Source organism: Alosa pseudoharengus, unplaced genomic scaffold (assembly GCF_046254945.1).
Source record: "Alosa pseudoharengus isolate Yale_2024_CS ecotype anadromous, Long Island Sound unplaced genomic scaffold, YU_APseudo_1.1 YU_APseudo_1.1_scf_8, whole genome shotgun sequence".
Classification (NCBI taxonomy): Eukaryota; Metazoa; Chordata; class Actinopteri; order Clupeiformes; family Clupeidae; genus Alosa; species Alosa pseudoharengus.
In genome coordinates, this window is record NW_027468870.1 from 11,142,079 (window position 1) to 11,156,501 (window position 14,423).

At 42.7% G+C, this 14,423-nt stretch overlaps 1 protein-coding gene across 3 annotated transcripts in view; it reads left to right on the forward strand.

The window, feature by feature from the left end:
- cadm1a (cell adhesion molecule 1a) overlaps positions 1 to 5,699 on the forward strand; it is a 127,281-nt gene extending 121,582 nt beyond the window's left edge. For all 3 annotated transcript variants that reach the window (XM_076274455.1, XM_076274456.1, XM_076274457.1), the window contains 2 exons: positions 4,532 to 4,660; positions 5,569 to 5,699. In XM_076274455.1, the coding sequence (XP_076130570.1) occupies positions 4,532 to 4,660; positions 5,569 to 5,687 (248 nt within the window). In that variant the 3' untranslated portion in view covers positions 5,688 to 5,699. The remainder of the gene's footprint in view (positions 1 to 4,531; positions 4,661 to 5,568) is intronic.
- Positions 5,700 to 14,423: the final 8,724 nt, after the last annotated feature.

Here is a 14,423-nt window from a genome sequence, read left to right on the forward strand (position 1 = left end):
TCAGAGAGGGAGAGGAGGAGAGAAAGAGAGGGATGTAGAGAGGAGAATGGATGAATGGATGAAGTGAGGAGGAAGAGAGGACAGGCTACACACACACACACACACACACACACACACACAGTGGAGGTATGTGACCCTATCTGTGACAACCCATAGAATCATTTGGCATAATGTAAGGATTTCACCTAGATACCTTTAATATTCACTGAGTAAGACCACATCAAAGATCAAAGATAATCTTGCATTTATAGTAGTAATCACAGACGATTACCTTATCTCTTTAGGAAGCAAATAAGCACATAATCTAGCATTTATAGTAGTAATCACAGATGATTACCAATCTTTAGGAAGCAAATAAGCACATAATCTAGCATTTATAGTAGTAATCACAGACGATTACCAATCTTTAGGAAGCAAATAAGCACATAATCTAGCATTTATAGTAGTAATCACAGACGATTACCTTATCTCTTTAGGAAGCAAACTTCCGGTATTTTTTATGCAAAAAATGGAAACATAGGGTCAGTAAAATCCTTTCTTTCGTGTTACTGTTACCTATTCGTAAACTGAATTTGGAGCACTATATTTTGAAACCTCAGCACATAATCTAGCATTTATAGTAGTAAACACACAATGACCAAAAATCATTTTATGCTATGACTAGCCTACTTTGACGCTCCTTATCTCGTAAATAGTCATTTTATGCTATGACTAGCCTACTTTGATGCTCCTTATCTCGTAAATAGTCATTTTATGCTATGACTAGCCTACTTTAACGTTCCTTATCTCGTAAATAGATCTGGCAATTTTAGCCGGGTTTCACAGACGGGGGCCTCATATGACAGGCACATATGACACACACAGGTGTGCACCGACATACATAAGTCCAAACACATCATGAGACCACACGGAAGTTCACGTGGGAGGGGCACTCCATTTGAAGCACATATCCTCCTCATAATAAGAATGACTGCATCAGGTCGGACTAGTGGTCATGAAAAAGACACATATTTTGATATTGTTTAATGTATGGTTACATAATAATAATAATAATAATAATAATAATAATAATAACAAATATAACCGCAAGCGGTGATTAACGGGGTCCGAGCAAAATGAATATGAGGTAGCATAGCTTTTTAGTTTACATATGCTTTGATTGTTCGGGCCCAATTGTTAAAAAGAAACGTGATCGGATTTCGGTTATCGGATTTCAGTTACCGGATTTCGGCTATCGGATTGGATCAAATCTTGAAAATGGGTTGTTCAAAGGGAAACAAGGATCCTGAAATTGGATTTGATCACAATCTATTCTTGGTTTTGATCTGGATAAAACCTTCACTTTGTGTTGTTCAAAACTTTTGAGTTGGATTGGAATAAATTTGATCCATAAAATTAGGATTACCCTGTGCTGTAACGTTATAGTGTGCTAACCTCCACAACACAACAGTATTCTAACAGTAGTATTCTAGTGCGCTAATCTCCACAACTCAATAGTATTCTAACAATACTCTATTCTACAGGTCTATGCATTTGTCATGGATAAGATGAAGGGTCTGATAATGGAAGGCAGTTGTTTTCCACAGAATGGAATTGTATTTGTCGTGGTTGGTGAAGGGGGGTGGGTTCTGTGTTGGAGTCACAGATGAACAGCCTATAATTATGCAGTTATACTTGCCTTGCACGACAAGTCCTGACAAGTAGCTGTAACATTATAGTGTGCTAACCTCCACAACCCAGCAGTATTCTAACATTATTCTATTCTAGTATGCTAACCTCCACAACCCAACTGAAGGAACTGTAGGGGGCGATGTGGGTCGAGGTAGAGTGAGTGTGTGGCGAGCAGGCAGAGCCTGTCAGAAGGCTCAATGGTATGGAGTGATGACACGGAGATGGCTTCGGTGCAACACAAGTGAACTTTATTTGAGTTTCAATTCATCTGTTCTTTTTTTGTTTACTTGTATGTGTGCTGCATCAAAGAGGAAACAAACAGAAAATGGAGTAATCAGTGAAATTGGGTAAATCAGTACAGATCCCAACTCACAAACAAACCAATTGACATTTAAACGATAAACTGAAATCATATGGCTATATAAGGTACAACTAAACAATACTTGACATCCCAAGTCAACCAACATCAACTAATCATCTCTCACATGGGACTCCAACACACCAAACCAACAAACAAAGACCTTAACTTTACACATGATGGCAGAGCTACTCTACAAATTGATAAACATCACAAAAGTCATAGTGAGGGTCATTAAAGTGATGACTTACGTTAACTCAAAGACGCACACAAAGCAGGACACACTGGAGTGCTGGGTTGAGATGAACAAAAGAGTAAACTGAGGGCGAGCAAACAATTTATCCTGGTCTGAGCCCCTGCTCCGGAGCTACAGGGTTTCCCAGCAGGTAAACTGGGTGTGGTTAGGTGGCAGAGCCAAACAATCCTGCAATTTCTCCACAGCACTTTCACCTCAAGCCCTCCTTACACTGACAGACTTTGGAAAGATTTGCAAAGATTTGGAAAAGATTTTTGAAAGACTACAGTCTCAGACCCTCTCACATCTAAAGACAAGTAGTAGAGTTTTAAGTCACAGACTATGATTTTGCAATGACTAGGGATCTTGCAGGGTCACTATTTACAAGACTGTAACACGATTCCTTTAAATTATTACCCATTGTGCAATAGATAAACAGGAACTGAAAATTATAGCCTACTAAACTCAAAGTCGTATTCGTGTTTCTGCAGCATTGTTTCATGCGTGACATCCTTAACCAATATAGAGTTGTTCTGTCAAGTGGAAGAGCCGACTAAATATTTATAAGAAATGACAAATATTATAAGAATAACAAATAATTAAAGGCTACAGCTGTGTCAGAGTCAATAAGATAAACAGCCTATAATTATACAGTTATACTTGCCTTGCACTACAAGTCCATATTGACAAGTAGCTGTAATGTTATAGTGTGCTAACCCCCAGAACCCAACAGCATTCTATTCTAGTATGCTAACCTCCACAACCCAACAGCATTCGAACACTAATGCTTCAATTGGGATTTGAACTCTCAACCTAAGAAACACCAGTACAAAGCATTATCCCACTGAGCCACTGACAATGATACACATTGGGCAGTCACTTTCACATGGTGAAAATGTGTGTTGATAAACACACAATAAAAACTCCAAGCATACATTTGACAATAAAATGAAGGGCTTTCCTGAAAGAGTACACCTGAAAACTTTTTGAAATTCTGGGGCAATTAGACATTTGTAGAGAAGAACACTGATGGATGAAATATAAATATGATAGACTTAGGGCCCTTCTCATGACATTCTAAAGTGCATCGTCACTCGTCAAAAGTCTATTCAAATTTAGTAGGATGTCCAGTTCACATTGGGAGGGGTTTCGTTCTCAAAAGTGGAGCGCATGGCGTAACAAGGTGTTCCTAGGTCTTTTAATCAGTCATATGGGTGTGTTTGGGGCGTAACATCATTTTAAACCAATGAGAATGACATCTGTCATTCCCTTTAACGGCGCAACGCGCGATATGTCAAATAAATGCATCGGTATTTTGGCATTCAACGGCGCATTTGAAGGAGGCTGCTTGCGAGACCGTATGGAATAGTCATTCTTAAACCATGCTTTACTAAAACCTAGCATAGCCCTCACGCATATGCACTCGTCTATTATTTGAACTCATTGGCAAAGTGAAACTAACTTCACCAAGAAGTCAGTCAACGACAAGACAGTTATATGCAGTTACTTTCACTATTGACTGACAATGGGTTACCATCGAAAACATAGGCTGGAAAAAGCAACACTTACCCTAATGTTGCTCAAATGACTGAATAATAGACCGCATGGTTGAAATGGATCTCAGGGTACGATGGCAGTATGGTTCTAATGGACTCCTGGGTAAAATGGTTCTAATGGTTCTAATGGACTCCTGGGACTAATGGCAGCATGGTTCTAATGGACTCCTGGGTACAATGGTTCTAATGGACTCCTGGGCACAATGGCAGCATGGTTCTAATGGACCTCTGGGTATAATGACAGCATGGTTCTAATCTATCTCAGGGTACGATGGTAGCATGGTTCTAATGGACCCCTGCAGACCCCTGTGAGACACATAGGCTCACATGAGCGGTGAAGTGCAGGTGATTGGTCATCTTTACATTCCAGGCAGTCTGCAGGTCAAAGGTCATCTGACCATGATTATTCAGGTTCCAGCAAAGCTACCCACACATCATTGGAATGAGTTATTTAATACCCATTATCGGTGCTGTTATAATCACACTCAATCACTGTTATGATCTCTATTCAGTGTGTGTGTGTGTGTGTGTGTGTGTGTATGTGTGTGTTTATGTGTGTGTGTGTGTGTGTGTGTGTGTGTGTGTGTGTGTGTGTGTGTGTGTGTGTGTGTGTGTGTGTGTGTGAACAAGTGTGCACAAAGAAAAACTCAACAAGGCTATTTTTTTGTGTCTGTTTGTGCGTGTGTGTGTGTGTGTGTGTGTGTGTGTCAGACTCCAGAGCAGGCGAGGGTGTGCCACGGTCAGTGGACCATGCGGTCATCGGCGGTGTGGTTGCCGTGGTGATGTTTGCCATCCTCTGTGCTCTCATCGTCCTCGGCAGATACTTCGCCCGACACAAAGGTGAGTGGCCTGTTGCCATGGTTACACATGTATCTGTCCTTCTCATCTCTCTTTATCTGTCTTTCATGCAGTTATTCAGTCATCTCTCTCTCTCCTCTTTTTCCATCTCTCTCTATCCCTCCCTCTCTTTACCTTTTCTTTCCCTCTCTCCCTTCCTCTCTCTACCCCTCTCTACCTCCCTCTCTCATTTCCTCTACCTGTCTCTCTGTCTCTATATCTCTCTCTATACCTCTCTCTCTCTCTTTCTCTTCCTTTCTCTCTGTCTTTGTATCTCCCTCTATACCCCTCTCTCTCCCTCTCTCTCTCTCTTTCTTTCTCTCTCTCTCTCCCTTCCTGTATCTCCCTCTATACCCAGGGGCATCTTACTGTAATACCACCTGAGGCCTCTGGGCTATGGAGGTTTCTGAGTTAGCTAGCTCCAGAGTAATGACGCCGCAAATACAGACACAGATGTTTATTATCATTATTGATTATTATTATTATTATTATTATTATTATTAGGAGGCCCCACATTGGTCGAGGCCCCTGGGCTGAAGCCCAGCTAAGCATTAAGATGCCAGTGTCTATACCTCTCTCTCTCTGTCTGTCTCTTTCTCTCTCTCTCTCTCTCTTCCTTTGTTGTTCTTTCTCTCTCTGCCCCTCTCTGTGATTGACCAGTGTTGGAATCACATAACTACAAGCAGCTTTCACAGAGCCCTGTGTCCTCCGCCCCTAGCCATGCTTATACACACATTTAGATTAAACAGTCAACTCGCGTTAAACTCAGTGTGTCTATGTGTGTGTGTGTCTGTGTGTGTATGTATGTGTGTGTGTGTGTGTCCATGTCTGTGTCTGTGTCCATGTCTGTGTGTGTGTGTGTGTGTGTGTGTGTGTGTGTGTGTGTGTGTGTGTGTGTGTGTATTCCTCAGGTACCTACTTTACCCATGAAGCTAAAGGAGCTGATGACGCGGCAGACGCTGACACGGCCATCATTAACGCCGAGGGCGGAGTCAGCAACTCGGACGAGAAGAAGGAGTACTACATCTGATCACCGGCAGACGGCCGGCCGGGGGGGGGGGGTGGTGTGCAGGTGGGATGGGGGGTCAGGGGGGTGGAATGAAAGGCCACTTGTTGTTGTCATGTCTTATTTTCTTCCTATTGTCAGTGTGTCTGTGAGCCGGGGGGAGACGTCTGTGTCCATGGGGGCCCTCTTTAGCGCAAAGAGAGGAGGGTTGTCAGGGCGATGAACCCCATGTTTCCCGGGTTCCATCAGGACAGGACAGGGGGGGGGGGGGGGGGTCTGTCAGGGTGGAGTGGGTTTTTCTGGCGTTTTAGTCCTGTTCTTTCTTCTGTGTTGCGTTCCTCATTAATGTAGTGCAGAGTGCCATGGCGGCACTCTGAGATCTTGGGAGGGGGAGGATCTGTAGGAAAGAAGGAGTTGGGGTGGTGAGTTTTTTTACGGAGTGAGTGAGTGAGTGTGTGTGTGTGCACTGTCTCAAGGCCTGCTGCAGCAGTGTGTGTGTGAGTGTGTGTTTGTGTGTGTGTGTTTGAGTGTGTGTATTGGGGTGGAGTGCATGGGGTAAACTGGCATGGAAGGAAAAATGGAATGTTCTTTATGTTGTTATGTCTATTTGTTTATATGTTTTTGCTTGGCATCCTGTCATACACTGGGTGGTGATTCTAATCACGTGTGCTTACCTTTCCACAAATCAAATTGCCCTATCCGGTGTTGAAAATCCGAACCATGGAGAACCATGGCAGTTCTGCTATTCACAACCCTGAGGTCATTGCATGATTTACACTATAGTACCAAGCATTCTGGAACAGTACCACACATTCTGAAACAGTACCATACATTCTGGAACAGTACCACACACTCTGGAACCAGAAATCAAAATGCTTTCAGATTTGGAAACACATTTCGATACCAGATTACGTTCGAAACATTGTCATTCACAAGTAACGTGTTTGACTAGCCCAGGGCGGGGGGATAACACAACTTCATTATTGGAAACGCCAACCAGGTCAGTCTGTATGGCAAACCAGAACCAGAGATTTGGACGGGGGTTGTTGAGGTATCAGATCGTTTCAGCTGTTTCACCATCCCTGTAAACGACCTCTAAACGCCCTCTGCACCTCCTCATTTCTTGTAGAGTTTTTTCATTTTTGTCAGAAGTCGTCTTTTCATTTTGGCAGAACAATTCTGTGCCTTGTTCTAAACGTTTGGTTCTCATTCGCCATGTTTCCGGTGTCTGTTTTTGTATGGGTACCTATGTGTGTGGCCCAACAACCTTTCATCCTATGTGCACACACACACACACACACACACACACATACATACCTGTGTCCTTGTCTTGTGGTTGCCAGGTTTAAGAATATTGTCCCCAGTTATGGTTCAGCTGTAGAAGTTCTCCCCAACCCAGATGATCTCAAACTGTGAAAAGCAACACACGACAACATTTTTGTTTACAAAAACTCTTTCTGTCTTTTTTTCCCCTTCAATCAAAACATATGGCATCCCATAATACATATCCTTTGTTTGGATGTAAAACAGACTTACCATCGTGCGTTTCAAACCTTTGTCACGGTTTGACATTGATCTTTGTGAAAAGCATTGCATGATTCAAGGGCAGATTGCAGCATAGTTGTAGAGTTTGAGTTGATCTGAGGTTCTTCGGAGAGGAATGGTTTCGGCTCTGTCATGTTCTGTGCTCTGTCAGTTGGTCTACTGGGTGGTTATAGAGTTTGGTGTTGACCATTTAAAGAGTAGCTGTCAGTCAGTGTGTCGTTGGGGCAGTGGGTCTTTGCTGCTCTCACTAGTCTCGTCACTGGATCCTTCTTCGCCTCAGAGTGGGTCTGCAAGAGTGGGTCTGCAAGTGAGCCTCTAGGCGTATGAACACACACACACACACACACACACTGCTTTTCTCTTTTCCCCATGCCGTGAATCGTGACACTGTTTTTCTGCTCCGCTTATCTTATGTTCATGTTTAATTCTTGTGTGTTTTTTTGTGTTTTTAAAAAAAAAATTGATGCCTGTGGAGGGTACGTTAGAAAAGCACTGATTGTACATCTGCCTTGTGATCCAGCCTTGGGAAGCCAAAACACATTCAGAGCATTTGAAATGATTACATTTTAATCTGGCACACATTAGTTAGCACATGTATTTAATCTTAATCAATACATTTACTAATGACAGTAAGACTAGTGTCCTCCGATCGATTCTGTGGTTGTGAATATAATGATGGTACTGTGGTATGGAAGAGCGTCTAGATCCTAGCAGAAATCTTCCTCAATAGAGTGGTGTGTGTTCCTGCCACTGGGCAGATGAACGGATAAGTGTGTGTGTGTGCACAATCTGAGTTTCCCAGCACGCCTCCAGCACTAACAACGTCCTCACTGTCGCTACTGTACCTGACCTGTGTGTGTGTGTGTGTGTGTGTGTGTGTGTGTGTGGTTTTGAGTTCCTTCCCAGACCAGCATTAAATGTAAGTGTAAAGACCCACCCCCCCCCCAGTCTAAGCCAGCCCTTGCAGCCTGTAAATGATCACTTGACCTCCCCTGACAACCCCCCAACCCCCACCCCATATATACGCTTCCTGCATCTCAGCCTACAGGACTGATTTGCCAAAACACTCCACCAGTCCTGCATCCCAAACCACACTTGGACACAACCCTGTCAATTAAACCAGGCTGAGGCTTCCATTGGTCAAACTGACTGTTGTCATGCAAGTGTGTGTGTGTGTGTGTGTGTGTGTGTGTGTGTATGAGTGTGTCATTATCAGAAGTTGTTTTGTGATGCCCCACATGTCTTTGTGCAACAGTGGTACTGGTGCTTCATTGCTTCATTGCTTTGTTTTTTTTGTTTGTTTGTTGTTTGTTTTTGGAACTTGACATCACGTTTAGAACTTGACTTTCAGACGGAACCAGGCGGCCTGGATGCAGTTGGGTTTTGCTGGGTCGAACGAGTTCCCAGTGCAGGGGCATTCTGGAATATCATGGTCAGCTCTCAGGCTTGTGATTGGTCAAATGGCCCGGTCAGGTTCAGAGGTCAAACTAGGCCCACACATAGACCAGAGGGCCCAGAAGCGTTGGCATGGCAACTGTACACTTAGGTACTGTCTTTTGTTGTTATTTTGGTGCACTGTTCACAGTAGTGGAAGTAAGTGTCTAGAGCCTAGATCACAGATGTAGCCGTGATGTTAGTGAGGGAACAGCTAGACAGGGGCATTCAGAGTCTCTATTATGGATCACAAACACTCTGAGCCCCCCAGCTTCACAGAGTCAGTATTTAATGGATCAGAATCTCTACTTCACCAAGTCAGTTTGATGGGTCAGAATCTGGCGCTTCACAGCGTCTCTTTCACAGAGATTTTCCTCCTCACACATTCTGGCCACCTGAAAACTCTGCTCCGCAGGTTCCTCTTTGGAGTCGTTCTCCAAGACTCTCTTCACATAAAAGACTCTGTGCTTTATGTGTCCCTTAAGGAGTGGAGTAGAGTTGAATTACCACAGGTCAGAACAGTTAGTGAATACTGAGACACACATGGGCTATTTCAGACGTGGGAGGTTGGGATTCCAGAGTCATATATCATTGAGTGTTCTGAGTTGGTTCTTTTATTGTCGGTATCTGCTGTATCCAGACGATGTTCTTACTTACTGTGTATTAATGAAGAAAAGAGAAAAAAAACAATTCACATTCCCATTCACGGTTTTTGTATTGGTTCATTTTAGACATTTTTACAAAAATGAGTTTTCTTGTCTTAATAAAAACAGAAAAGGTATTAATGTTGAACTCATGTGTGTTTTGTCTTTTTTGGGGTGGGGGTTGGGGGACACTGCTACTGGATATGTGTGTGTGTGTGTTTACACTTACCCCCCCTATTTTGAGTTTTTGCTCGAAATTGCACACAGCCTACTAACAATGGCCCTGTTTCCACATACTTTGACTTATATTTAAGCGCTTAATCTCTTTTGAAAGCAGAGGCCTAGTAGATTATTTCAGTACTAATAGATTGACTGTATGATGAACTGTCAGAGAGTGGCAAAGGGTAGAATGATAGTTTTTTTAGGTGGTTTTGTACATCTCTGGAAATGACCACATTCTGCCCTCTTGGTCATTTATTTTGTCTTTGAAACACAACTGAGGCCCACTACCAGTTCTTGTGAATCTGTATCTTAAAGTAGATCAATATAGAATGAAATATGAGTACTATAGACCATTATTTGCCAAGGTGTGCTCATGCGTTTTGTATATATGGAAACTCCCCATAGGACTTTTGGTTACCCAAAATGCATACTGACAATAAAAGGCTTACTGTGTGGCAACTTCTTGGTGTAGAAGCATAATCCTGGTCACAAATGAAAGGTAACACTTTGAGGTTTCTTGTAGACTATTTTGAATGTATGTCAGTAAGATTAATCTGACAATGTAAAGCACTATACAGATTGTACATGACAAATGTTGTCATCTATGGATTCCCAAGAGTCCAAGCTTTAAATGCTGTATAATATTAATATGCTGCATAGCAATATGGTGCATACAATTGATTTAAAATGTTGGGGGGAGGTGGGGGCACTGCAGTTGTCCCGCCTGCGGGACACCTGCAGTGTAAACAGTTGCACTGAGTAACTGGCACATATATAGGGTTAGTTTCCCATACAGTGGAGGGTAAAGACTACTGACACTACACGATACTCAATACAGCTCTCATGCACTGTTTCTACACAGCAATGGGTCCTGATAATAGTGGGCTAGTGCCACACACACACACACAAATCATCATCTGTGGTCTCCTCGAGTTTGTAAAAGAGAGGACAACAGATGATGCTGCTCTGCTCAGAAATGCAAACACAAACACAAACCCATCACTGTTCCATTCAGCCGGAGAGCCAGGGAGTAGGGTCACAGCGAGGGGTTTGGGGGGGGGGGGACATATAAAGAGCCCATAATAAACCATTTGGGAAGGCATTAGTGTTCCTGAAAGAGGCCACTCTTGCAATCAGGAGAAGAACCAGGAACAGGAGAGAGAAAAAAAAAGCGGCAGTTTCAGTAATCACTACATTTCCACCTATAAACCTGCCGGTAGACTGAAATGGAGGATGAGTCCTCTCTCTCTCTGTTTCTCTCTCTCTCTTCCTTTCTTCCTGCCTGTGTAGTGGAAAGCCATTAAGTCACCCCATTTACCCACGGCATCAGACTCCCCGCTCGGTCGGCGTGGCAACAATGCTCCCATTCTGACCCTATGGGGAGGGGGTGTGTTTACCTTTATCTGTGCCCAGAATAGAGTGTGTGAAGACCTGAGACAGCCTGCCCTCAATCTCACACACTCAAAGGTCTCTCAATTTCTCTTTTTCTCTCTCTCTCTTCTCTCTGTTTTTGTATGTCTTCCTCTCTTCCTCCCATCTCTCAAGTGGGAAGACAAACAGCAGTCTCAGGATGACACACTATCCCAAAGTCATGCATTTGAAGAGTTTGGTTCTGAAATGCTACATGTATATCCTCCATTTTAATAAATTTTCATGAATCATTTATTTAAATTTTAGTTTATTTAAGTTTAAGTAAAAAGGTAATTAGGTACTGTAGGTATTGTTATTGGGGGCCAAGCAGCGAAGCTGCGAAGGCACCCATTGTGTTTCTATGTTTTTGGGGGCCTAGCAGCGAAGCTGCGAAGGCACCCATTGAGTTACTAGCTTTTCCTATTATTATTGGGGGCCTAGCATCGAAGCTGCAGGACCCCATTGAGTTAATAGCTTTTCCTATTACTATTCTGCCATTGGAGTCTATGGCAGCCAATAGAACGCCTTGGTAAAAAGTGCTGAAATTTGGCAGAAAGTTTCGGGACTCTTCACTGACCACTCACGCTCATTTACGAATCTCTAAACCCAGCCGTCTAGCGCCACCAACGGGTCAAAATTTGTCCAAAAATTGAACCGTTGGGTTGAAAGTTATGAAATTCGGCGCACTGATTCAAAACCGTCCCATGATCACTCTCACCAATTTACAGAAATCTATGCCCAAAACTCTAGCGCCACCAATGGGTCCAAACTGGACTCGCATTCACGCATGTCACCATTGAGCGGTGCGTCCGATTATCACAAGGCACATTCATTGGAATCATTTGGCCTCTATAGGGGGCGCTGCAATACAGGAAGTGAGCTCCTATCTTAGCAACGCTTTGATGTATGAAGTCCAAACTTGGTACAGGGACGTGGTACCTCATTGTGAGGACACAGTAGGAAATTGGCATCATTTGGCCTCTATAGGGGGCGCTGTAATACAAGAAGTGGGCTCATATCTCAGCAACACTTCGTTGTATTAAGTCCAAACTTGATACATGGACATATTAGCTGATTGTGAGGACATGCAAGGAAAGTGGTCTCATTTGACCTCTAGGGGTGCTGTAATAAAGAAAGTGAGCTCACATCTCAGCAACACTTTGGTGTATGAAGTCCAAACTTGGTAGAGGGACATGGTAGCTGATTGTGAGAACGCACAAGGACATTGGTGTAATTTGGCCTCTAGGGGCGCTGTAACAAAGTAAATGAGCTTAATTCTCAGCCATTCTTTATCCAATTGCAATCAAACTAATTAGGCAGAGTCCCATGATTAATTTCAGCAACTTTCAAGTCGACACCTTGAGCCCTTGCACCACCAAACCAACAGGCCAAAGTTGGACGTGCGTTCACGTATGTAACTTTTGACCCGTTTCTCCGATTGCCAAAAGTTAGGCATCGTTGGAATCCTTGGACCAAGCCAAGTTCAACGCACCCTTTGACGTAATTTTCCACCATGATGGATGTGTCATAACCAAACTTAGCATATAGACTCATGACTCCATCAGGAGGATGTTCAAAAAAATTGGTGACCTTTGACCTCTAGGGGGCACTGCAATTAGGAAAAATGTGTTTTGGCCTGTAGCTGCTGTTGTGTTAGGAATTAAAATGTACTAGCGGTGTCTGGTAATACTGTTGGAGGTCCTTAGGCTGACCCAGGCCAAATTGTGATGTCATCGTAATTGATTTGGCCGCCATATTGGATTTAATCAAAAACACTAAAACGTTTTCAAAGGTCACAAATTTCATCTGATCTTCACCAAAATAGGCACAGTCCATCTTCTGACCATGCCTAACAAAAGTAATGCTTTTTGTAGCCATATCTATAACCGTTTTCCAGTAAAAGCCAATCGAAATCGACGGCAAAGCCGCCAAACCGGAAGTGAACTTATATCTCAACATGGTGTTCTCGTATCAAGACTAAGCACATGTCCTCAGGATCCAATTAGGAGAAGACTCAAGAAATTTGGTAAATTTTGACCACTGTGTGGCGCTATAATCACAGGAAGTAGGCTCATATCTCAGCAATGCTTTCACATATAGAAACCAAACTTGGTACATGGACTTGAGACCCCATCCTGAGGACACACAATATATCTGGTGACCTTCGACCTCTAGGGGGGCGCTGGAGCTACAGGAAATTAGCTCATATTTCAGCAACGCCTTTACTTATCGAAACCAAACTTGGTATATGGACTCGAGACCCCATCTTGAGAATGCACAATACATGTGGTGTACTTTGACCACTAGGGGCGCTATAATTAGGAAGACTTTCTTGTATTGACATCAAACTTGGTACGTTGACTCGTGAACACACCCTAAGGACTAGTGATGGGCAAATGAAGCTTTGGTGAACCACTAAACCACAGCAGTGTGAAGCTAGCAACACTAATGAAAAAATCCAATATGGCTTCCACATGTAGATTTTTCAACATAAAAGTCCTTACCCAAACCAGTATATGCAACCAAAAATATTGGTTTGCTTTTAATGAAGTTAAAACAGGAATGAAATCGTTCAAGCTGAAAATGTTGGATTTGAATAAACACCAATTGCTGCCAAAGCTGCCTTTTGTTTGTTTACTCTTCACTTCTGTTTTAATTGATACCATTCCTTCCTTTGTTGAAAAAGTTGGAAACTACTTTGTGTCATTGTTGGCTTGTGTGTGTGTTTGCTTTTTTTCATGTAATATTTTGATGTGCGAATATTTTAAATAAATGTTCTGATCTCGCTATTCTTATCAGATGGTCTTGGATTTCAAAACATTCACAGCAGAAACATCACAACTTCCTGTTCTGTTTAAATTTGGTGAATTTGCATTGCAATTATGCTCTATGAAGCTGGAGAAATATGAAGAAATGCAATAGGATATGACCAAATGCAAATTAAACTTTGAAACTACTATTCTGTGATTGAGTGTCTAAGAATGTGAGTCACTTCGAAACATCTGAAACATAATAAAATATGATTCAGAAACTTTACTTTTCCTTGTATGTGTATGTGTGTGAGAGTGAGTGAGTGAGTGTGTATGTGTGTGTGTGTGTTTGTGTGTGTGTGTGTTTGTATCCACATGAATGCACACATTTAAATAACAGAAAGCAGAAGATTCACAGAATTCTTGTGTGTACTTAATCAATGTGCAACTATGAACGTGTATGTGTGTGTGTCTTCAGAATGGTGTTGACAGAGCAAATGAAAAAGTTTGCTCTGCCATGACGTGTATTCCAGTGTGTGTGTGTGTGTGTGTGTGAGTGAGAGAGAGAGAGAGAGAGAGTGTATGTGTGTGTGTATCTCCCAGTGTGGTGCCTTTTAGTCGGGATGCTTGAGTGACTCTTCTGCTTAACGAGGTGATCGAGATGGGCTCCGTTTGTTTGTGGGGATTTAACAGCCGATAAACAAACTCACATGGACACACACACGTACACACGTTCTGCCTAAATTGCTGAAGTG